The 25768-nt window shown below is 41.4% G+C and overlaps 1 protein-coding gene across 1 annotated transcript in view; it reads left to right on the forward strand.

Annotated features, from left to right (window-relative positions):
- lamc1 (laminin, gamma 1) overlaps window positions 1-25768 on the forward strand; it is a 70934-nt gene that overhangs the window by 32408 nt on the left and 12758 nt on the right. The window contains exons 2-12 of the mRNA XM_020462760.2: window positions 12108-12412; window positions 15233-15363; window positions 17192-17361; window positions 18008-18196; window positions 19935-20052; window positions 20703-20801; window positions 23381-23517; window positions 23707-23826; window positions 24044-24233; window positions 24438-24550; window positions 25385-25606. Coding sequence (XP_020318349.1) covers window positions 12108-12412; window positions 15233-15363; window positions 17192-17361; window positions 18008-18196; window positions 19935-20052; window positions 20703-20801; window positions 23381-23517; window positions 23707-23826; window positions 24044-24233; window positions 24438-24550; window positions 25385-25606 — 1794 coding nt within the window. The remainder of the gene's footprint in view (window positions 1-12107; window positions 12413-15232; window positions 15364-17191; window positions 17362-18007; window positions 18197-19934; window positions 20053-20702; window positions 20802-23380; window positions 23518-23706; window positions 23827-24043; window positions 24234-24437; window positions 24551-25384; window positions 25607-25768) is intronic.

Raw genomic sequence — 25768 nt, forward strand, 5'->3', positions numbered from 1 at the left:
AACTTTTGAATTGCTGATCAAAGACAATCCTCTTTTTAGAACAGTCATGAGCTTTCATTCACATTTTAACAAACAATATGTCTCCATACACAGCCCCTTTTCCCCCTAACTTACTTGTCTCTGTTCTCCCTCTCGAGTCGTTCTCTTGTCAGCCCACCCCCTTACTGGCCTAGCGGAAGCACATTCCAGCAGAGAGGAAGAGACGAAGCGAAAGGTTTTACTCAGCCCATAATCTGTCCACGAAATTGAGCTCGCGAAGTGAGGATTTTTTGCATGTAGGTCAATGATTGTCAAATTTTGTTAACACTTTTTTTCTATTGCTACATGAGGCTCATTTGATCAAATAGAATTTCCATAATGGTTACGTTTTGTTTTTACGAATGCACTGATCTAAGCAGACACACGTGGCATTTTGACAACTTTGAAAAAGACTACTATCGGCGTTGTGCCTGTTGTCAGAGATAGATGGAGGACTCATCATGGGTATAACCTGTTTTAGCATGGATATTTCCATTGAGGGCTTCCACTATTTTAAAGTAGTCAACTGGATGGAGATTTCCTATGAGTTGGGAGCGGTCAGCCAATGAAAAATAAGAAAATTGACTCCTTTTAAAATGGAGATGGCCTAAATGACACTGTCAGATGCTATAAGGGCAAAGATAAAAAGATGAGTCTTCTCTATCTCTGGCCTGTTGTTCACACACACACGTATCTGCCCTCTCATTAGCTAGAATGGTCCAATCTGATCTCGCCTCCTTCCGCCTGCTTTTCATCTTTGAGGACATGTATTTATGTTGTTAGAGCAGTCACTTGGTTATCTTGTCAATATAAAAGATCATTGATTCCAGACAGTTCACTCTCCACCTCACCTGCACCCCAACCACCACGTCACAGCCTCACTCTACTACAACATGCTTGAGGGGGCAGGTGAACACATGATTAAAGTCCCCTCCCTTAGTTATCGGCTGTCACTCACAGGAGTTTATTTTCATTTAAAACATTACTGCGTTTGGAGCTCTAAAATATATTTCACCGGGTCTGTATCTTACAATGGTAGTGTTAAGTCGGTTTTAACCCATACCAATTTATTGCGAATTAGGCTGTAGCATAACAATAGCCTGACAGATATCGGTTGATAGATATTATCAGACAGTATTAGCCTTATACAGAAATATTTGTATCAGTCTTTATTCCACCGATATTCTATACATAGAATGAACAAATACTTGTGCTCCTTTGCGGTATTAGGGTGCTCTGCGAGCTGCTCATTGAACATCCTTCAGCCTGTAAGTCATGACGTGAGAGTCAGAGTGGTCGTAGTGGTTTGATGGTGAGTAGCTTGCCACAGCCGTCGTTGAATAAGTAAATAATCAAAATTACACTTCACGAAGCAAGCAGTCCTGTCCTCATCACATGCCCATTTGGTTAACGTTAGCTGGCTAGCTAACCAGCAATGTAGTTAGGCTGCTGCGCCCCCTCGGGAGGCCCTTAGGCTAAGGCACTGCGTTGCAGTGCTAGAGACGTCACTACAGACCCGGGTTTGGTCCCGGGCTGTGTTGGAGCCTGCCGCGACCAGGAGACCCATGAGGCTGTGCACAATTGGCCCAGCGTCGTCCGGGTTAGGGGAGGGTTTGGCCGGCCGGGATGTTCTTGTCTCATCGCGCTCTAGCGACTCCTTTGGCGCGCCGGAGGCTGTGCACAATTGGCCCAGCGTCGTCCGGGTTAGGGGAGGGTTTGGCCGGCCGGGATGTTCTTGTCTCATCGCGCTCTAGCGACTCCTTTGGCGCGCCGGTCACATGCATGCTGACATCCGTCGACAGCTGTACAGTGTTTCCTCTGACACTTTGGTGCGGCTGGCTTCCGGGTTAACCTCACTGGCCAACATCCAGTGAATATGCAGAGCGCCAAACTCAAATAAATTACTATAAAATTTTACTTTCATGAAATCACACATGCAATACACCAAATTAAAACTACACTTGTTGTGAATCCAGCCAACGTGTCAGATATCAAAAAGGCTTTACGGCAAAAGCAAACGATGCTATTATCTGAGGACAGCACCCCAGCAAACAGACAATCATATTTCAACCCTTCAGGCGTGACACAAAACGCAGAAATAAAGATATAATTCATGCCTTACCTTTGACGAGCACCTTCTGTTGGCACTCCAATATGTCCCATAAACATCACAAATGGTCCTTTTGTTCGATTAATTCAGTCGATATATATCCAAAATGTCCATTTATTTGGCGCGTTTGATCCAGAAAAACACTGGTTCCAACTCGCGCAACGTGACTACAAAATTTCTCATAAGTTACCTGTAAGCTTTGTCCAAACATTTCAAACTACTTTCCTAATACAACTTTAGGTATTTTTTTAACGTAAATAATCGATCAAATTTAAGACGGGACTGTGTTCAATACCGGAGGAAAACAAAGTGGAGCGTGCTTTTCAGGTCACGCGCCTCTATCAAACAGTACACTTCCCTAGCGCCTCGTTCTGAACAGTGCTACTTTTTCATTTCTCAAAGGAAAAACCTCCACCAATTTCAAAAGACTGTTGACATCCAGTGGAAGCGATAGAAACTGCAAGCAAGGCCCTTAGAAATCTGGATTCCCAATGAAAGTCCATTGAAAAGAGAGACCCCTTAAAAAAATACATCCAAAATGTTTTGTCTGTGAGTATAACAGAACTTATTTGTCAGGTGAAACCCAGAGGACAAGATTCAAACAATTTTAGAAACTTCAGTGTTTTCTATCCAAATCTACTAATAATATGCATATCTTTGCTTCTGGGCCTGAGTAGCAGGCAGTTTACTTTGAACGCGCTTTTCATATAGTCCGGGTAGCCATTTGATTACCTGTTCAGGAGTCTGGCTTGGGGGTAAAAACTGTTGAAGCCTTTTTGTCCAAGACTTGGCACTCTGGTACCGCTTGCCATGCGGTAGTAGAGAGAACAGTCAATGACTAGGATAGCTGGAGTCTTTGACAATATTTAGGGCCTTCCTCTGACACCGCCTGATGTAGAGGTCCTGGATGGCAGGCAGCTTAGCCCCAGTGATATACTGGGCCGTATGCACTACCCTCTAGTGCCTTGCGGTCAGATTGCCGCAACATGCTCTCGATGTTGCAGCTGTCATACCTTTGAGGATCTCAGGACCCATGCGAAATCTTTTTAGTTTCCTGGGGGGGAATAGGCTTTGTTGTACCCTCTTCACAACTGTCTTGGTGTGTTTGGTATAGTTTGTTGTTGATGTGGACACCAAGGAACTTAACTCTCAACCTGCTCCACTACAGCCCCGTCGATAAGAATGGGGGTGTGCTCGGTCCTCCTTTTCCTGTAGTCCACAATAATATCCTTCGTTTTGGTTACATTGAGGGATAGGTTGTTATTCTGGCACCACCCGGCCAGGTCTCTGACTTCCTCCCAAAAGGCTGCCTTGTCGGTGATCAGGCCCACCACTCTTGTGTCATCTGCAAACTTAATGATGTTGTTAGAGTCGTGCCTGGCCATGCAGTCGTGGGTGAACAGGGAGTACAGGAGGAGACTAAGCATGCACCCCTGGGGAGCTCCAGTGTTGAGGATCAGTGTGGCAGATGTGTTGCTACCTACCCTCACCACCTGGGGGGCGGCCCGTCAGGAAGTCCAGGGTCCAGTTTTAGAGGGAGGTGTTTAGTCCCAGTATCCTTAGCTTAGTGATGAGCTTTGAGGGTACTATAGTGTTGAACGCTGAGCTGTAGTCAATGAATAGCATTCTCACATAGGTGTTCCTTTTGTCCAGGTGGGAAAGGGCAGTGTGGAGTGCAATAGAGATTGCATAATCTGTGCTACTTATGTGTGAACACCGGCCTGGCGCCAAAGTCAAGACTCCTTAATACAAAAATAGCACTGTTACTATCTGGAACTATTATTTTAGTGAATTTATTTATTTAGTTGTCGCATATCTATCATTCAGGCTATGTGCTTCATTCATGAGATTGTTAGCTAGTTACCTAGCTAAATTAGAACGTTTGACTAAACCAGTGTGGCAAGTATTTTCCTGTATTATTTTCAGTCATCAGTGCATGCCATTTGCAGTTGAAATGTATAGCCAATGCATTTTGTATTGAATAACAGTGTAATTTACATGATGGTGTCAGTAAGAAAACTTTGTCTTAATGAACAGCTTGCGTTTGCTTGTCATAACAACAGACATTACACCATTGGGATTCCTTGTTATCACATAGAGGAATGTATAACGCCTCAAACAGCAGACTGTCGACCAATTGTCTTCACGTTGTCATGCTGCGTCACACGGTTGCTAAGCTAATTGTCACTCAATCCCTTCTCGAAGTCAGGGTATCAGTCAAGAAACCTGCCCTTTTTCCTCAAAAGTACCTGAGGCCAAGGTTCCAAAACTATCTGATATTACAGAAAATAAGTTGTTTGTAATGTTGTACATCTTGTTGACCAAATTCATGCTATTGTTTGTTTTTTTAGCTAGTGCCCAATTGACTCCCATACACTCATTGAAGGATAGCTTTCCTTGTCCCAGAATCTCCCAGAATGCGCCGCGTTGTCCATTGAAGCTCTCATTGTAGGTTGCCATAAAGTAGTGTAAAGAAACACAACTCAATACAAAGTGGTGACATTATGAACAGCATATTACAGGATTTCACTGCAGTTTGAGCTTGTGAAATGTGCCGTTTCAGATTTACTTTGAGACAGGTTAATTCATTCAGCCCTTCTTGTTTATTAGTGTGCTGGTGGTGCTTCAGCACAAACTTCTGCATTCTTATCCACTGCCATAGCTGGGCAAATCTTTTAAGATGTACCTAAGAAGGTAAACTGTGTGTTTTTGTATTAACTTTTGTATTTATAGAGGATATAGTTGCTTTTTGGTGGTTATGTAAACCACAACTAAAATGTTCTTTAAATAATGTACATTTTTATATTTAGTTATGAAATCATAATTTAGAGTACCTGTTAATCCTTAGGAGCACAATTTGTGAAGAAAAGTGTTGTTCATTCTACCTCTAAAAACATATATCCGCAGATGAGATGAGAACTTGTTCTCAACTAGCCTACCTGGTTAAATAAAGGTGAAATAAATCTAATATATCATTATCGTTGACTTTTGCTTCCCTAGAATTGGTATTTGACCCAAACATCCCATATTGGTCGGGCTTTTAGCATAACAGTTCTTGGGATTTCTTTAAGCTAATTATTGTGTAAAGTTATAGCTCTTCTGATGCTGATCGTGTGGAAGAAGTTTTGTTTAATGTAAATCTGACAACTTACCCACCCTAGCCTACTGTTACTAATGTGTAAAATGACAAGATACCTTCCACTGTAAACCAACTTAGTCTTTATCTTACGTCTTTTTAATACTTTTTTATACTTATAGGAGAACACAAGGGGTTCTCTCAGCCAGACTTTGTTTGCGCTCTCAACTGTAAATAATTTAGCTTATCAATTAACCAATTGTTTTGTAAGGAAAGCCGGAATTCCTCATGGCTTCATGCTGTAGACCAGTGGTTCCCAGCTGCATACCCCCTCCAGCACCAGGGTCAGCGCACTCTCAAATGTTGTTTTTTGTCAACATTGTAAGCCTGACACACACACATTATACATTTTTAAACATGAGTGTGAGTTCTTGTCACATCTCGGGTCATGGGAAGTAAACAAAGAGCTCTTATAGGACCAGGGCACAAATAATAATAATAATCAATCATTTTGCTCTTTTATTTAGCCATCTTACATATAAAACCTTATTTGTTCATTACAAATTGTGAATAACTCACCACAGGTTAATGAGAAGGGTGTGCTTGAAAGAATGCACATACCTCTGTAATGTTGTATTGGAGAGAATCTGTCTAAAATCATTTTCCACACAGTCTGTGCCTGCCTGTATTTAGTTTTCATGCTCGTAAGGGCCGAGAATCCACTCTCACATAGGTGCATGGTTGCAAAGGGTATCTGTGACTTAACAGCGCGATTTGCCAAGGCAATAAACACTGACAATCCAGAGATCTGGCAGTGGCATGAAAGGGATAACGAATCCAGTTGTTTGTCGTACCTGCATAATTACCAGCGTAATTGCGCTCCCAACTCATTCGGGTGCTTTCATGTATCACATTTGACATTGTCAGTAAGCTTGAGTTTAGTTGCACACAAAAACATCATACAATGATGGAAAGACCAGTGCGTTGTCCTTGTTAATGCAGACAACTTCTTAATCATAGCCTCAATTCCTCAATTTTGTCCCGCACACTGAATATAGTTGCGGAGAGTCCCTGTAATCCTAGATTGAGATCATTCAGGAGAGATAAAACATCACCCAGATAAGCCAGTCGTGTGAGAATCTCGTCATTATGCAAGCGGTCAAACAAGTGAAAATTATGGTCAGTAAAGAACTTTAAGCTAGTCTCTCAATTTTTTTTTTTTTACTTGTCAATACTTTGCCACTTGATAACCAGCACACTTCTGTATGTTGTAAAAGCGTTACATGGTCACTGTCCATATCCTTGCATAATGCAGAAAATACACGAGTTCAGGGGCCTTGCTTTATCAAAGTTAACCATTTTCACTGTAGAGTCCAAAATGTATTTCAAGCTGTCAGGCATTCCCTTGGCAGCAAGAGCCTCTCGGTGGATGCTGCAGTGTACCCAAGTGGCGTCTGGAGCAACTGCTTGCACGTGTGGTACCACTCCACTACGTCTCCCTGTCAAGGCTTTTGCTCTATCAGTACAGATACCAACACATCTTGACCACCAACGTCCATTTGATGTCACAAAGCTGTCCAGTACTTTAAAAATATCCTCTCCTGTTGTCCTGGTTTGCAGAAGAGGATGTCTTCCTTAATTGACCCCCCATAAACATAACGGACATATACCAGGAGGTCTGCCAGGCCCGCCACGTCTGTTGACTCATCCAACTGTAACGCATATATTTCACTGGTTTATGCGAAGCAGTAATTGTTTCAGAACATCTGATGCAGTGTGAAACAGTGTTGTTTGATGAAGGCATTGTCTGTATTAGAGGTCGACCGATTAATCAGAATGGCCGATTAATTAGGGCCGATTTCAAGTTTTCATAACAATCAGAAATCTGTATTTTTGGGCACCGATTTCCGATTAATTTTTTTTGACCTTTTTATTTAACTAGGCAAGTCATTAAGAACACATGCTTATTTTCAATGACTGCCTAGGAACGGTGGGTTAACTGCCTTGTTCAGGGGTTCCAATCTTGCAACCGCACAGTTAACTAGTCCAACGCTCTAACCATTGCACTCCTCGAGTAATCTGCCTGTTACGCAAATGCAGTAGAAGCCAAAGTAAATTGCTAGCTAGCATTAAACTTATCTTAGAAAAAACAATCAATCATAATCACTAGTTATAACTACTAATCCAGTTTAGCAGGCAATATTAACCAGGTGAAATTGTGTCATTTCTTTTGCATTCATTGCATGCAGAGTCAGGGTATATGCAACAGTTTGGGCTGCCTGGCTCATTGCGAACTAATTTGCCAGAATTTTACATAATTATGACATACATTGAAGGTTGTGCAATGTAACAAAAATATTTAGACTTAGGGATGCCACCCTTTAGATAAAATACCGAACGGTTCTGTTTTTCACTGAAATAATAAACGTTTTGTTTTTCGAAATGGTAGTTTCCGGATTCGATCATATTAATGACCAAATAATCGTATTTCTGTGTGTTATTATGTTATAATTAAGTCTAATTTGATAGAGCAGTATGACTGAGCAGCAGCAGGCCCGTAATCATTCATTCAGACAGCACTATCGTGCATTTTGCCAGCAGCTCTTCGCAAGCATAGCACTGTTTATGACTTCAAGCCTACCAGCCTAATGGCTGGTGAAACCAATGTGAAATGGCTAGCTAGTTAGCTGGGTGTGCGCTAATATTGTTTCAAATGTCACTCGCTTTAAGATTTGGTGTAGTTATTCCCCTTGCGCTGCAAGGCCTGCGGCTTTTGTGGAGCGATGGGTAACGATGCTTTGAGTGGCTGTTGTCGATGTGTTCCTGGTTCGAGCCCAGGTAAGGGCGAGGAGGGGGACGGAAGCTATACTGTTACACTGGCAATACTATAGTGCCTATAAGAACATCTAATAGTCAAAGGTTAATGAAATACAAATGGTATAGAGAGAAATAGTCCTATAAATACTATATTACCTAAAATCTCTTACCTTGGAATATTGAAGTCTCATGTTAAAAAGAACCACCAACTTTTTCAAATGTTCTCATGTTCTGAGCAAGGAACTTAAACATTAGCTTTTTTACATGGCACATATTTTTACATGGCACATATTACTTTCTTCTCCAACACTTTGTTTTTGCATTATTTAAACCAAATTGAACATGTTTCATTATTTACTTGAGGCTAAATTGATTTTATTGATGTTTTATATGAAGTTAAAATAAGTGTTAATTCAGTATTGTTGTAATTGTCATTATTATAAATAAATAAAATAAAAAATTTAATTTACATTTTTTATTTTTTATTTAAATCGGTATCGGCTTTTTTGTCCTCCAATAATCGGTATCGGCATTGATTTTTCAATCTGTCAACCTCTAGTCTGTATAGTTTTTTGGGGGTCCTTTTCCCCCAGCATTGTCCCAGCCACATCCGCGGCATCAGGAAGAATTAAGTCATCCACAGATAGTATGGGGCTTGCCTGTCCTAGCCACTCGGTAGCTCACCATATAAGACACTTTAATTAATGGTATCTGTTGCTTTTATACATGACTTACTACTCAAAAGTCGTCTTTATTCCTGCTCCAAAAACTCCCGTGGTTATTTTTCTAAATGTCTGTGCAAAAAGTGAAGGTTTCCTGCAAGAGAGTAAAGGTTAATGTGATTGGATGTTAATTATTTGACTAGGCTACCTGTATTTGACATTGTGTTGTTATTTCGCTGAACACTATAGGTTTGTTATTTTTGGCAGTGAAACGAGGCTACTCAGGCAAGGAAAAAAAACTCTCCCAAATGTATAGCCCCGTTAGAAAATATGAATGTGCTGTTTGAAAATGTGAAGGGAAAAAAATGTCAAAGAATCACATTTATTTGGCGTACCCCAGTTCGGGAATACCTGCTCTATGCTATAGTTATTTTGTCACACAAACTAAAATTAGGCAAACTATTAGAATTTTAGCAATAGTTATAGTAGAGCGATTTCTGGGTAGTGCATCTTTAAAGTGCATCAGCTCAATCATAAAAGCGATCATTGCATTAGACTACTATTTTAGTAAAGACTGAAATGTTAGCTATTCCTGCTCACTATTGATGTTTGTTACTGCAGGCCTACATCACTGAAATGATGCATTTATGGGGCATAGCTGGCTTTGTGTGGTTATTACTTTGTACAGTTTTAGATAATCAGTGAAAGAATGCACCTAGGGATTGAAAGCTAAAAGTAGGCCTACAGTGACAATCACAGTGTACTGTAAAACTCATTTTGGTTGAATGTACTAAGAACAAACCTTGGCCACCCAAGACTCTTAATCGGTCCCACACACCAGTAAGATTTATAAAATGTTTGCTTGCAGAGAGTACTTAGCGCCTGTGAACAATGTCAACAGACTTTGTTAAAATACTCCATTCCAGAAGGTGGCAGTAGCATTGCATTCTTACGTTTAGTTTGGCGATGCGAGTCCCTGTGTATTTTGCTTTGTAGGTATCCAATGTTGTATAACTACCTACCTGTGCTAGTGTTGCTATTGTTGTAAAAAGCCGTTGTTTATTCTAGACAGATGACCACAGCTAGATAACTAGCTAGCAAGATGATGAAGAAACTATTCAATTCACTCTACATAATCCCATACTGCCAGTGGCTGCCCATAGCCAATTATTTAGCTGGCTAGATAACCTTAGCTAAACCTTTAGAATGTAATTCGCTCATTTTTTACTTTTTAAGTGGTCACTCCTGTCGGTTTTCCCACTTGGAGGTTTGTGCTCTCTGACTCAAAGTCAAGTTGTCGGCCACTGAGGAGCATTGCAATTTTACAAGTAGCAATGGCAGATTCGTCGGTACCAGTTCAGTACGCAGCTGGTGCATCTTTTGTTCTAGTAAGAGAAGAAACGGCCTCCTACTGTGATAAGTACCTATTGGCAGACAGATTCTCTTAATGATTTAAACCTCAGCTGCCAAAGAGTAACCATGTCCTTGTTCAAGGCTAAACCATCATTTCCATTGCCCTTTCCTCGTTATCTTCAGAACTTGCCTTGCCTGTGAACTAGACTACTAGTCTAGTGACTGCCTGACCACCTGTATTCACTGTTGAGGCTTCCTTTGTCTCCACTGAGTGGCTCTTCCATGTTGGGTTGACGAGAGGCCCTTTTGTTTGCCTCTGCTTGCCACTTCCTTGCTGTGCCAACAGATGCTGTTTGTCTTGTTTACGAGGATGTGGGGGTGGTTTTAGAAATTAGATGTCAATGACAGTCTGTTCCCAGTGCGATTTTCCCCGATGCTCGAGCACTCTTAAGTTTGCTTGTTCACAGAATGTCACATTCAGATGCTTTGGTGTCATGCCTGTGCATCATAATGGAAGTGGCTAGTGGAAAGAGTGGGCAAATTGGTTGTATAAGGTCAGACAAATGGTTAAGCTTAAAGTTCTTTGTCTATGACATGTTATGGAAATGTCCACCAGTCAAGTATGCCTGTGTCTCGTTGCACTTGTGTGTGATTTAGGTTTTTTCCATGTTTTAATTAGCAACTTTCTGTGTTAAGCTAAACTTTTTTTCTACTTCAATAGATTTGAGGAGAAATTTTAAACAATCGAATGGGTGTATAAGCGCAAATAAACATCATTGTATTACTTCCAGCTTTTTTTCATTTGAAAAGATTTCTCTAGATGTTGAAGCAGACCTGTTGAAATCCACGCCTCGTTTAGTGACTCACAGGCCAGTTGAGGTAGAATTTGTACAAGTCTTATGTTTGAATAGGAGACTCCCTGGGCCAAAGCAGGCACTCCAGAACATTTATAGAATACTCGACTATTCACTTTAATCTCAATGTAAACGCATGAATTCATGATAAAAACCAGCTCACACCCTACAGATATAGATATTGCTTTCAGATTAACCTTCATCTACAAAGCTTGCTGACTTAAAAGACAAAGGAAACTCTCTTTTGTTATTTATTTCATTAGTCTATTGTCGGTGTAGTCCCAAAATGTTTAGCACGTCAGCAGTTTTTCAAGATTTAACTTTAAGATATAATATCCCTTTTAAAATACAGAAACGCAGCCAACCAAATGCATCAAAAGGCTGTATTTTGAAAGTTGCAGATCTTGAAAACTTGATTGCTGACATGTCAAACATTTCCGGACTATATCAACAATGGGCTAATGAAACAAATACCAAAAGATCATTTTGGGGTGGAATTTTCCTTTTAACAGAGGTCCCTCAAAAGTCAAAGTTCATTGTCATGGTCACTGCAACAACATACACAAACATTCACTGGAGAGGAAATGAACTGATTGATTTAAATCCTCTATCTTTCCAAGCCCTTCTGTAGTTGAGACATCTATATGTTTCAGTAAGTTACATGGCTTCACCTATATTTGCACACGCCACAATGGTCCCTGTATAGATGTTTGATTTTCTTTGCAGATCTGTTTAGAGAGCACATTTTTTGTTAAACAAACAATTGTACCCCCTGTCGCCGTGTTGAAAGATCATTTAATTTCTTTACACAAAATAAATGACGTCTCCCCATACCATTTCTCCTAGCGCATATAGTCTGGTGTTCATCCCCCTTCAAGTCCTAGCCTGCCCAGACATGCCAAATAGGTTTTGAAAAGACCCTCTAGTATTACTGAAGGACACTGGAGAGCTTTAGAAATCCTTTTTTTGTCTTGGTTTAAACAGACAATGCATCTGGAAAAGGCTTGTTGTAAAGCAGTCTTTAGTGACTGATTAGCTTTTTTGGGTCATTGAGCAACAGCTTAATATTTATCCATGTGTTGTGCAAGAGATTTTTTTTTGTCTTTATTAACTACGAAGTTAGAATAGTTATGGTAGCTTGTATTGTTCACTGTGAACTATGCGCTCATCTTTTGGCTAAAGTATCAAAATTCTCATGTTTCTTTTCTGTTCTTCAGGCAAGGCTTTCGACATCACTTACGTGCGACTCAAGTTCCACACCAGCCGCCCAGAGAGCTTCGCCATCTACAAGCGCACAAGTGAGGATGGACCATGGACGCCTTACCAGTACTACAGTGGCTCCTGTGAGAAGACCTACCAGAAGACCAACAGGGGCTTCATCCGCACCGGACAGGACGAACAACAGGCACTGTGCACAGACGAGTTCAGTGACATCTCACCCCTGACTGGAGGAAACGTTGCCTTCTCCACCCTTGAAGGCCGGCCCAGTGCTTACAACTTTGACAACAGCCCAGTTCTTCAGGTAAAGAACAACATCTGCTGTTTTATAGCATTCTAGAGACCTTGACATAGGAACATTGTGTGATGCTTTTGTTCCAGCTATGATCCCAGACTTGTGTGTCCCTGGGTGGCTATTTTATTTAGCTTTATTTTTCCAAGGTTGTCTGCAGGCACAGAGTATGTAGTGCATCATATATAGGTAGTGTTGAGGCAATCAATGATGTGGACAGAGTAATGATAAGTTAGCCCCTATACTTGAGATATTTTGGCCTGGACATTTGCTGTTGGCAGGCATGCCCAATGGAAGGGAGTAGCACACTAGTTCAGTTGGGAAAGTGTGAGAGCCTGACCAGTGCCAAGTGCTGCAACGTTGCGAGGTGACGCCCCCAGATTTCCCACTACAGTACTGATTGAGTTTGGCTCTTACAGAGGCACAGCTGGAGATGTTTGTTGCGCATTGCTTTTAGCAAGGGAGAATTTGTGTGTGTGCTTCCAGACACAGCACAACGATACTACTAGCCTGTAGGGCTGGAGAATTGCCAGGGACCTCACAATACAATATTGCAGTTTGATGTTTGAAACATATTGCTTATAGTGCTGAAAACATGTTGGCTCACTTAAAAGAAAAAAAGATGGAGAACAATCTATTGGATAAAAAATTACCTGGGTTTTTGCACAGGTACAGCCGACTAGCGCTAGCTAATGCTACCTAGCAAAAACAACAAAAATCTAAAACGTTTTCTTTTTTTAATCAAAATGTTGATATAATATTGTCAAAAATAATATTACAGTATGTATCTATCTGTTTTCCTCCCATCACTACTAACCTAGATCAGATTTTTAACTCAAATGACTAACATTTATAGACTAACCGTTTATATCCTTAACCTACTACTTACTTACTATATTAATGTAATGTTATATATATATAAAGGGTTTATCTTGAGTGCTTTGTTAATTAAAAGTAGTCCACTGATGCCTGGTAATTTCAGATACATTTTAACGTTATGATTCTTGTTTTTACAAAAACTAGTCAGCTCATGACTCATGGTACGTATTTATCTGCTATTGGTTGTTCATGCTTTTTTGCGCCTGTGTAGAATACCCTGGCTTTCAAATGTAATGCTCTATCTCTGGCAAATGAACAAATTTAGCTCTGGCGCCATATACTTCCCTATTTGACGTTCTCGTGTGACATATAGCTATATATATACCAAAGCCCACGACTCTTTTTGTAATGGATACCTTTGGGGCTACGTTGCAGGGATAGTTGTATTTGTTAAGTGGAGTCTGTAATATTTGAATGATTGTTTAAGATTCCTAAGGATATGGAATATTTTTCGTACAACAACAATCTACCAAAACATTTTAATATTGGGCTAACTCTGTATACAGAAAATATAGCCTACAGGTAAGATCATGAACAGGAGATAACCGTAACAATTCATCCAGCTATACAGTGCATTTGGAAAGTATTTAGACAGCTTGACTTGTTCCACATTTTGTTACTTTAACAGCCTTATTCTAAAATGGATTCAGTAGTTTTTCCCCCCTCATCAGTCTACACACAATACCCCATAATGACAAAGCAAGCACGGGTTTTTAGACAATTTAGCAAATGTATAAAAAAATTGTGATTACAGCCTTGAGTCTTATTGGGTATGACGCTACAAGCTTGGCCTGTATTTGGGGAGTTTCTCCCATTCTTCTCTGCAGATCCTCTCATGCTCTGTCAGGTTGGATGGGGAGCGTCACAGCACGGCTATTTTCAAGTCCGGTCTTTGGCTGGGCCACTCAAGGGCATGTGTTATCTTGGCTGTGTGCATAGGGTCGTGTCCTGTTGAAAGGTGAACCTTCGCTCCAGTCTGAGGACCTGAGCACTCTGGAGCGAGTTTTCAAAAAGGATCTCACTATACTTTGCTCCGTTCATTTGATGTTATTTTAATGGGGAAAAACTGTGCCTTTATTTTTAAAAACAAGGACATTTTGAAGTGACCCAAAACATTTGAACGATGGTGTATAAGCGGATGGAGTGATAGTGCCAGAGATGTCAAAGGGGTAGACGAGCAGAGCCTTTGGCCCCGTGCCTGAGACAGACGGAACCTGCTCTGACTCATGGCTGCCCTATGGATGTGTCAGACTGTTCTAGTAGAGTTAGGCTATAAGTGGCATAACATTGGAGCTGTTGTCAGCAAAAACTCAAGCCTGATATGTTTTGAGTTAGTCTACTGGTAGTAGTTAGGCTACAACTAATTCTGCAGAATGTTTGTTGGCAAATAATTTTGCCTGAGCAAGCAATATGATGCACACATTGGACTGCATTTACAACTCCTGTTCAAAAATAATTAAAACATTGTATTAAAATGTTGAACGTAAAACAGGCTTTTTAAACCTGCATGTGTGGAAAATAACAATCTTAATGTTACTCTTCCGTTGTTTACTCCAGATTTGTCCTCTGCTGTAATTCTAAACAAGCAAACAAAAGGCTTCTATCTTCTCATTCCAGAACCAGTCGGATTCCATGAGAATGTCTGAGGTTTAGATTAGTGTGGCTGTATTTCTGTTTCTTCTAAATGGCTGCAATAGGACCAGGGATAGGGCTTAGTCTCTCGTTTAAAATGTCAACTTTAAACCTGAAAAAGAATTCCTTTTACGCCAAACAAACCTATCGTGCAGTTCACATTAAAATCTCCAATCCTCTCTCCTTTTTCTCCTCCGTCAAGAGAAGTTGTAAGTTAATAACTCTCCATACATATTTAGCAGGCAAGGCCTGGCAGATGTTTGTCGAGTCTGACCTGGTTGCATTTTAACACTGTGTCCTTTTTGTCTTTTTTTTCTTCAGGAATGGGTGACAGCCACAGATATCAAAGTGACCCTGAACAGGCTCAACACATTCGGAGATGAAGTTTTCAATGATCCCAAGGTCCTGAAATCCTACTACTACGCTATCTCAGACTTTGCAGTGGGAGGAAGGTGAGAGTGGTTGCCTCGGCATTATGCTATCTCTATCTTGCAACAGCTTTTGGCAGCTTCCACTGCCTGGCTTTTCCCTTGTGTACAGATTTTTTTCCATTTTATTTTACCAATACCATTGAGTATAGCAATTTCACACACACAAATGTATTTTTTATGAATAATTCATCGTACAAATTTTTATTTTATTTGGAATTAGAAATTAGAGCATAAAAATAAAAAATGGCAACAAATAATGTATTCCTATAAAATTCCTTTAACGGATGAGGCCTTGTCTGTTAGCCACACAGCGTGTTTTCTTTAGTGCAGATTCACACAAAAAATGTCTAATCCACGATCGTTATCAAACCTCAAGTGCTCACAATAGATGTTTTTGTCTGGGTGATGTTAGCTAAATCATTCATCTAAAGTAGCATAGTCTGATGACTTTTGATCAAGTTCATATCTGGCCCCATTTTTACTTTGTGTGGGTTCATTCTCAGTGGCTCAACCAAGAATCCCCAAAAACTATCCCTCCCTAGTTTTGAACTGAAAAGCCAGAAGAGAAGAGGGGTTTCTGACACGTGTTAAACTTACTCCTTGCCGCTGCAGTGTCTTTTCAGCTTAATCTGTTTTGAAATATAGAGCAGATTTCCATTACACAGCCACGTTGTTGGCATTCCTGCCTGGTTGTGCTGGATTATAGTCCACGGACACCGGAATGGGGCAGGCCCCGAAATGACGACAGAGTTGAGTCCAAAGACCAGGCCAGTCCAAGCTCTGGCGTAGTAGGCCTACTCTACCTGGTCTACTCACTGGTCAGCCATGTCAGCACATCTACCAGCGAGCCTATATATTCTGAGTGGGAACTGGATCTAACTCATAGTACAGGTATTACAAAATGGAAAAGACAGTGAGGGAGGTTTGCTTTTTAAATTTTTTTTTTTTAGATAAACAGCCTATTCTGTTTAATAGGCCTCTAATGCTATAGTGTCTTCCTTCCTGTTGTCAATATTTCCACACTTCGCTGCCAAGGAAAACTTGAAACAATACACAAAGGTTGCTGCCATGCAAGTCTTCTCTTGTTCGGAAGGGCTCTTTCGAGGTGTCTCAGGTGGAGAATGTTCAGCCCTTCTGCATTGGGCAAACCCAATGGAGTTAGCAGTCTAAATAAAACTCTCCCAGTGCTGAAATTGATTTGGCTAAAGGTGTAATAGGAATGTATTTGTTGATGGATCATTAAGTCAAATTATCTTGAAGTGTTTTTGTGATTCCCAACAACACATACTTTGAGTTATGACTTTCAAACGAACAAGATGTAGGCTACAAATAGTGGTGTGTTAGATGGAGTCCACATTGACGCCCAAGTTTCTGCTATCGGTCAAATGTAGATAGATGAACACCTATTTGTAGATGACTGTAAATATAATCATGCTACTATCATGTGATAACAGGTCACCCCCTTAAAAAGCTTGCATACAAATGTGACTGATATGATTGCGATGAAAATCAATGCAGTTGATATACCATATGGTTGGAGTGTTAGACTGTTTAACCAAGTAATTAAGTCTGTTAGGTTAATAAATAACTGAGTCGAATTTGATATTTACAGTCAGGTCCTCTAAGACCAGTGCAAAAGACCACTGGTCAGAGACCATATTCATAAAGCGTCTCAGAGTAGAAGTGCTGATCTAGGATCAGTTTTGCCGTTTACATCATAATGAATAAGATGACATAGACAGCGGGGACTTGATCCTTCTCAGAGAGGCTTTGTGAATATGGCTCAGATGGTTGAATTGTGCATTGTAACTCTCACGATGACAGACTCCACTGTTCTCTGCTGTTCCAGGTGCAAGTGCAATGGCCATGCGAGTGAGTGTGCGAAAAATAACGGTTTCGGCAAGCCGGTTTGCAACTGCAAGCACAACACGGAGGGCGATGACTGCAATGTGTGCAAGCCGTTGTACAACGACCGTCCCTGGAGGAGAGCTACAGCCAATAACCCTAACGAGTGTCTGCGTAAGTCAGTCCCCTGCCACCCCAAATCGTACCCTATTCCCTATATAGTGCACCACTTTTGACCAGAGCTCTGGACCCTAGTCAGGGGCCCTGGTCAAAAGTAGTGCACTACATGGGGAATAGGATACTATTTGGGACACAACCCAAGAGATGAGTATCTGCGTAAATCCCATAGCAAGAGATCCTTCCTGTTTCTATGCAGGCCAGGCAGACATTCATATCATACTGCAAATGCATAACTAATCAGGTTCAGAACAGTCCACACCACACTTCTCACACCCACTTCCATACCCACCTCAATCTGCTTCAGGCCACATAATCTGCCATTTAGGCGAAAGTACGCCTGATATGTGAAATGGGCCAAATGAAATGCCCCACCCTTTAATGCAGGGAAGATTCAGTATGATATTGAATTTCCATATGTGTTTCTACCACCACCTCTCACATATACATTGAACCCATCATACATTGTCCCTAAAACGTTATGGGGTAAACTGATGGCTTGTTTACCAAAGCCTGGTATGTAAAATGTGCTTTTCCCACTCTGAAATCCGGCAGTTTAAATTCTACTGCTTCCTCCCTAATATACACATATGTTGATCTCACGCACACAAAAACAAATGGCTACTTTTTCTGGTGGTCCCAGCGTGCAACTGTAATGGCAAGAGTGCAGAGTGCTACTTCGACCCTGAGCTCTACCGTGCCACCGGCCACGGAGGACACTGCCGCAACTGTGCCGACTACACAGACGGGCCCAACTGTGAGCGCTGCCTGTACAACTACTACAGAGACACATCTGGCACCCGCTGCCTGCCCTGCAGCTGCAACCCAGTAGGTAAGTGTCTGGAGTCTATACCAATAAATCTGTATGTGCATCCAAAATGGCACTCTATTCCCTACATAGTGCACTACTTTTGACCAGAGGGCTATAGGCCCTGGTCAAAAGTTGTGCACTGCATAGGGAATAGGGTGCCATTTAGAATGCAGATGTGCTGTTTCTATTGGGGTTAAAGGATAAGTCCAGTATGAAGCCAGGCTTTGTTTTGAAGGGACTGTCCTTGATGCTGTTTTATGGGATTCGGCGACAAAGTCTTAATTAGGGCTGGGAATTGCAAGGGACCTCACAATACGATACTGTCACGATACTTGGGTGCCGATACAATATGTGTTGCGATTTGATACTGACATTTTATTGTAATTTGATGTTCCAAACATATTGCTCCATTTACTGTATGTCTGCTGCAGAGAGACAAAAGAGAGGGTGAGAATTTTTTATTAGTAATGGAAATAAAAGACCTGGAGAACATGTTGACTCACTATTTAAAAAGAAGCTATAGGATGAAAAATAACAGCGTTTTCATTCATCCTCTGCTCTGTAACCTCATATGCTACCCTTATTGTGCAATGTGTAACCTAATGAAAATCACTGAAAAACGCATGTGACATCGATACTGCTAACCCAATACGGGTTATTAGAACAAGACTGTCCGCATGTGGTGTGAATTACCTGTGCTCTTAAAACACGATTGTCTGCATGTGTGTTAGAGGTCAACCAATTAATCGACATGGCCGATTATCTTATAAAAAAAACGATCAGTCTTCACATAATCACTAACTACACATGGTTTATGATATTACTAGGTTAACTAGCTTGTCCCGCGTTGCTTATAATCAATGCGGTGCCTGTTAATTTATCATTGAATCACAGCCTACTTCAACTTTGCCAAACTGGTGATTTAACAAAAGCCCATTTGCAAAAAGGCACATTCATTTCACAAATGTACCTAACCATAAACATCAATGCCTTTCTTAAAATCAGTACACAGAAGTATATTATTTTAAACCTGCATATTTAGTTTAAAATAAATGCATGTTAGCTGGTAATATTAACTAGGGAAATTGTGTCACTTCTCTTGCGTTCAGTGCAAGCAGAGTCAGGGTATATGCAACCGTTTGGGCCGCCTGGCTCATTGCAAACTGTGTTTTCTTCCTAAGACAGACCGTAATTAATTTGACAGAGTTTTACATAACATTGAAGGTTGTGCAATGTAACAGCAATATTTAGACTTAGGGTTGCCACTCGTTCGACAAAATACGTAAGGGTTCTGTATTTCATTGAATTAATAAACATTTTGTTTTCGAAATTATAGTTTCAGGATTTGACCATATTAATGACCTAAGGCTCGTATTACTGTGTGTTTTATTATACACTGCTCAAAAAAATAAAGGGAACACTAAAATAACACATCCTAGATCTGCTCGCCAGAGGTAGCCTGACTGCCATTAGGTACCGAGATAAGATCCTCAAACCGCCCTCCATGCCAAAATTCATTCAGATCTAGGATGTGTTATTTTAGTGTTCCCTTTATTTTTTTTGAGCAGTGTATTATGTTAAGTTAAAAATAAAAGTGTTCATTGTTCATTCAGTATTGTTGTAATTGTCATTATCTATATAAAAATCTTCCAATAATCTGTATCGGCGTTGAAAAATCCTAATCGGTCGATCTGTGTGTAGCAGTGTGCTGAAATGATGAACTGAGGTTGATCTGTGCTTCTATTTCCTCTACTGCCAGGCTCTCTGGCTACTCAGTGTGACAACACAGGACGCTGCAGCTGTAAATCCGGTGTGATGGGGGACAAGTGTGACCGCTGCCAACCTGGCTTTCACACATTGACCGAAGCAGGCTGCAGGTAAAAACCAGCACTAACAAGCCAATCACTGTTACCAGCCACTCAACATGTCATCAGCCACTCAGCATGTCATATTTATCTTTTTACTGCTCCAGATCAAACAATCTTAACGTTTTATTATGGTTCCTTCGAATGTATTTATCGTTTGCGCATCATGTGTTTATTTGGGAGTGAGATGGAGCCCGTCAATTTTAGGGTGTATCCCAAATGTAAAATTTATTGAACTTGGCAAGTCAGTTAAGAACAAATTCTTATTTACAATGACGGCCTACCCCAACCAAACCTGGATGACGCTGGGCCAATTGTGTGCCGCCCTATCACAGCCGGATGTGAAACAACCTGGATTCGAACCCGGGACTGTAGTGACGCCTTTTGCACTGAGATGCAGTGCCTTCGACCGCTGCGCCACTCGGGACCCTACTCCCAATATAGCACACTACTTTTGACCAGGGCCCTGTTCATACGTAGTGCACTATAGAGGGAATAGGAATCCATTTTGGATGCAGTTTAGAGTTCTGCGCCAGGCTAGCAATTGTCCTTTTACTTTATTTAAGGGAATAAACATGCTCGCAGCAGGTCTGCTTTAGATGGTGGCTGTCTGACCCATGCTGTTCTTCCCCTCTCCCCTTCATCGTCCCTCTGCTATCCAGACCTTGCTCCTGTAACCCTTCCGGAAGCACACAGGAGTGTGATGTCCAGACAGGCCGTTGCCAGTGCAAGGACAACGTGGAGGGCTTCAGCTGTGACAGGTCAGCGTCAGACCTACTCGCTCCCTCCGCCACAGGGATTCATTACACACACACACACACAACACAGACAGCACACACACAAACATGATTTCCTTATACCAAAAAGATACTCTAACAAGGTGTGTTTTCAGTTAGGGATGTATTTTTGTCTGGGAATATTTATGGGTTTAGAGTGACACAGGGTTACGAAAGACTGTTACTTGCAGTGAGATACAAGTTGGCTCCATTCGGCTCGTGCAACACAGTTTACAGGAATTGTTCATTGGGGAGGTAAACTGTTTTAAAGGTACTTTGCTTTGCAGCATTTCAGCTCCTCTTCTGTTATCACATCCTTATGTTGAACTACAAATGTTTAAAAGCAGCCCCTGACACACAGAAACACAGGAGAGTACCCCTCTCTCAGTGAAAGAATGCTCTGTATGTGTGCAAAAATGGAATTAGACCGGCCACATGGTTCCCCTAGCAGCAAAGGAGAAAATAGCCCATAGATAGCTCACCCCTCCCCACTGAGACAGACTGGCAGCCAGGCCTTCTATGGCTTCTCCCAAGCCCAGTCACCCAGCCAGTCACCGCTGGCTTGTTTGCTGCCTGGAACACTCTTCTCTCTGCCTTTGTGCAATGGCCACCACCTAACCCCCTCTCACCCCTCTACCCCAGATCTCCCACCCCCAAAAACAGCACCTTTCCCCTCCACAGCCCCAGCTCCACAGACACTGGTGGGTGACACATTCCTCCCAGCCACCCAGCTGGGCCACAGATGGAATGAATGCCCCCCCCCACCCCAGTGTATATTTGTCCCAAATAGCACCCTATTCCCTATAATGTGGCCTGGTCAAAAGTAGTGCACCATATAAGGAATAGGATGCCATTTGGCACACTACAGTTTGTCAGATGCTGCATGGTCACTCACAACAAGAGACTGAAATTACAGACCGGTGTTTGTCTGTCTACCTTTTAGACGACAGCAGTTTCACAGTCTAATAAATTGTCATTCTCCCTGGCTGTCATTCGATTAAACTGTCAACGTATTTTAATCTCTGTTGAAATGTATACCCATATCATATGAGGACTCGAAAGGTAGTGTAGGACTCATTATAGAATATAAGCTACGTCTCAAACTGAATGTCAATAGTTTCACATACAGTGCCTTCAAAGTATTCATACCCCTTGGCTACATAAATATTCACACCCCTGAGTCAATACATGTTATAATCACCTTTGGTAGCGATTACACCTGTGAGTCTTTCTGGGTAAGTCTCTGTGAGCATTTCACACCTGGATTGTACAATATTTGCAAATGTTTTTTATTTTTATTCTTCAAGCTCTGTCAAGTTGGGTGTTGATTGTTGCTAGACAGACATTTTCAAGTCTTGCCATAGATTTTCAAGTACATTTAAGTCAAAACTGTAACTCGGGCACTCGGGAACATTGTGTTTTGGTAAGCAACACCAGTGTGGATTTGGCCTTGTGTTTTAGGTTATTGTCCTGCTGAAAGGTGAATTCATCTCCCAGTGTCTGGTGGAAAGCAGACTGAACCAGGTTTTCCTCTGGGATTCTGCCTGTTCTTAGCTCCATTCAGTTTATTTTTTTATCCTGAAAACTCTCTAGTCCTTAACGATAACAAGCATAACCATGACATGATGCAGCCACCACTATGCTTGAAAGTATTACTTTGGTGACTTGTTGCAAACAGGATTAATGTTTTGGAATATTGTATTGTGTACATGCTTCCTTTTCACTCTGTCAATTAGGTTAGTATTGTCGTGTAACTACAATATTGTTGCGCCATCCTCATTTTTTTCCTATCACAGCCATTAAACTCTTAACTGTTTTAGAGTTACCGTTGGACTCATGGTGAAATCCCTGAGTTGTTTCCTTTCTCTCCAGCGACTGAGTTAGGAAGGACGTCTATCTTTGTAGTAACTGGGTGTATTAATACACCATCCATAGTGTAATTAATAACTGCACCATGCTCAAAGAGATATTCAATGTCTGCTTTTTACAATTTTAGCAGTCTACCAATAGGTGCTCTTTGTGAGGTATTGCAAAACCTCCCTGGTCTTTGGGGTTGAAATGCACTGCTCGACTGAGGGACTTTACAATTATCTGTATGTGGGGTACAGAGATGAGGTAGTCATTCAGAAATCATGTTAACAATTATTGCACACAGTGAGTCCATGCAACTTATTATGTGACTTGTTAAGCACATTTTTACTCCTGAACTTAAAGGGATGAATACTTATTGATGCAAGACATTTCAGCTTTTCATTTGTAAAAATAAAAAATCCACTTTGACATTATGGTGTATTGTGTGTAGGCCAGTGACACAGAATCTCAATTTAATACATTTTAAATTCAGGCAGTAACACAACAAAATGTAGAAAAGGTCAAGGGGTGTGAATACTTTCTGAAGGCACTGTATCCAATCCTAAAGCCAAATTTTACCTCAGTTTTGTACTGGCAACTTTTTATGAAATCGATTGACTATATGTTGACTATCTATTTGCAGATTTAGACTTACCCATTGCGCATATCATTTTTTATGGACGTTGCAATTAAAAGGCTGTGGTTTATTTTAGGTGCAAGCTGGGCTACTTCAACATGGACCTGCAGAACCCTCAGGGTTGCACTCCGTGCTTCTGCTTCCAGCATTCCTCTGTCTGTGAGAGCGCTGAAGGCTACAGCATTGACACAGTCTCCTCCACCTTCAACCGAGGTGAGCCCATACACACCTTTTCATTATGGGCTGTTCTGGCTCGGACAAGGCCTATAATTTATTAAGCTGGAGGAAGTTTCTAGAAATATTCCAGAAGTATGCAAATATCACTTAAGTTTTGGAACAGATATTTGGGATGTAAAGTTATTTGATAGAATTGAATGTAACACATTTGAAACCTGTTCCTAGATGATGAGCAGTGGACAGGCCAGCAGCGTGACAGCTCCAGTGTTTCAGTCCAGTGGTCCACTGGTGGGGAGATCTCCCTCATCTCCGATGACTACTTCCCAATGTACTTTGTGGCTCCAGGTACTCTGTGACTGACACCAACTCAAACTTTTATTGTGAAAAATGCATTTAAATGTATTTATTTTTTATTTTTATTTTTTAGGACTTCATTTAAGTGAGCCTATGGGGAAACCATGTTACTGCCCCAAAGACCTATGGGAGATGGTGTCTTATCTAAAATGTGGCGACATTGTTGAAGTGATCCTAACAAGTATTTTTTGTCATGTCATTACTGTAGAGCGATTCCTGGGCAATCAGCTGCTGAGCTACGGCCAGAACCTCACCCTGAACTTCCGGGTGGACAGGAGAGACACACGTCTCTCAGCCGAGGATGTGGTTCTGGAGGGGGCTGGTCTCAGAGTGGCTGTGCCTCTCATTGCTCAGGGAAATGCCTATCCTGGAGAGAACATGCAGACGTTTGTGTTCAGGTGTGTAAAAATCATATAGATGTAACCCAGAGATGTGTATAGAATACCAGCACAACAAAAGTTAATCATTTGAAGTTGGCTTTTTACTGCATATTCCTTTGTAATAACATAATTTAGAAATTGTCACAGAAAGCAAACGCATAAAGTTGTCGTACGTTATCTGATGTTGTGAATGCCCCACTAACTGCTTTTTTTTTCTGTCAGGCTCCACGACAGCACAGACTATCCCTGGAGGCCCACCCTCACTCACTCAGAGTTCCAGAAGCTTCTGCACAATCTGACGTCCATCAAGATCCGTGGCACCTACAGCGAGAGAAGTGTGCACTCACTCTTCCACTCACCCCATTTCACTATGTAAACCATGCATATATCCTGGTTCAGGGCCTGTATTCATAAAGGATCTTAGAGCAGAAATACTGATCTATGATCATGTTTCCCCTGTCCATATAATCTGATATAATAAAAATCTAAAACACACAAAAAAACGGATCCTAGGTCAGCACTGCTACTTAGAGACGCTTTATGAATATGGGTGGACTACAGTAGTATCTGTCGGATTGGACCATGACAAGCGGCAAGTTAGTTCGGTCTAGCGAACTGATAAGCTTGAATTTCATATCCTTTTATCAGTTCTGAGGACATCATGGAGAGGATGTTGGAACTCCAGTCTAGTCATTTATATTAGTGCGCAGGTTATGGCTGAATACTTCTCATTTCCCCTAATGACACAACGTGGTGGTGATTATTTACCCTGTTATTGAAGTCATCAGTGCTTCTCCACCTGCATTGCTTGCTGTTTGGGGTTTTAGGCTGGGTTTCTGTACAGCACTTTGAGATATCAGCTGATGTACGAAGGGCTATATAAATAAATTTGATTTGATTTGATCAGATCCTCTCAGAACAAATATCCACATAAATCTAAGGACAAAGCCATATATTAATATTCAGTTACCCCATTACTTTAGACATGACCAGTGAGGCCTAATCAATGCATTAAAAATTAAAAGCTGGGAGACAAGAATGTTGGTGGTCTGTATCTTTGATTCCATGTTCACGACGGTAGGCAAGGCACTTTGGTCACCGTTTCAGCCTAGTGGTCTTTCTTAAGACAAGATACGCATATGATCTAATCAGCGCTCATCGCTCCCCAGGTGCTGGTTACCTTGACGATGTGAAGCTGATCACGGCGAAGAAAGGTCCCGGGAGCCCGGCTCGCTGGGTAGAGAAGTGTACCTGCCCTCAAGGCTACATGGGACAGCACTGTGAGAGGTGCGCCCTGAGATACAGGAGGAGCAGACCAGACCTGGGGCCCTTCAGTTCCTGTGACTCCTGCAACTGTAACGGACACAGTGTCATGTGCAACCCCGACACAGGTCAGTGAGATGGCAATGACAGGGGTGAGTCCCAAATGGTCCCTATGTAGTGCACTACTTTAGAGCCGGGCCCATAAGGAAATGATAAATCCCAGAGGACTAGAGGATAGAGACCAGTCCTCAATCACCACATGACTGGTTGGGTAAATGTCCCAGACAGGA

This window comes from Oncorhynchus kisutch, linkage group LG27, assembly GCF_002021735.2.
Source record: "Oncorhynchus kisutch isolate 150728-3 linkage group LG27, Okis_V2, whole genome shotgun sequence".
NCBI lineage: Eukaryota > Metazoa > Chordata > Actinopteri > Salmoniformes > Salmonidae > Oncorhynchus > Oncorhynchus kisutch.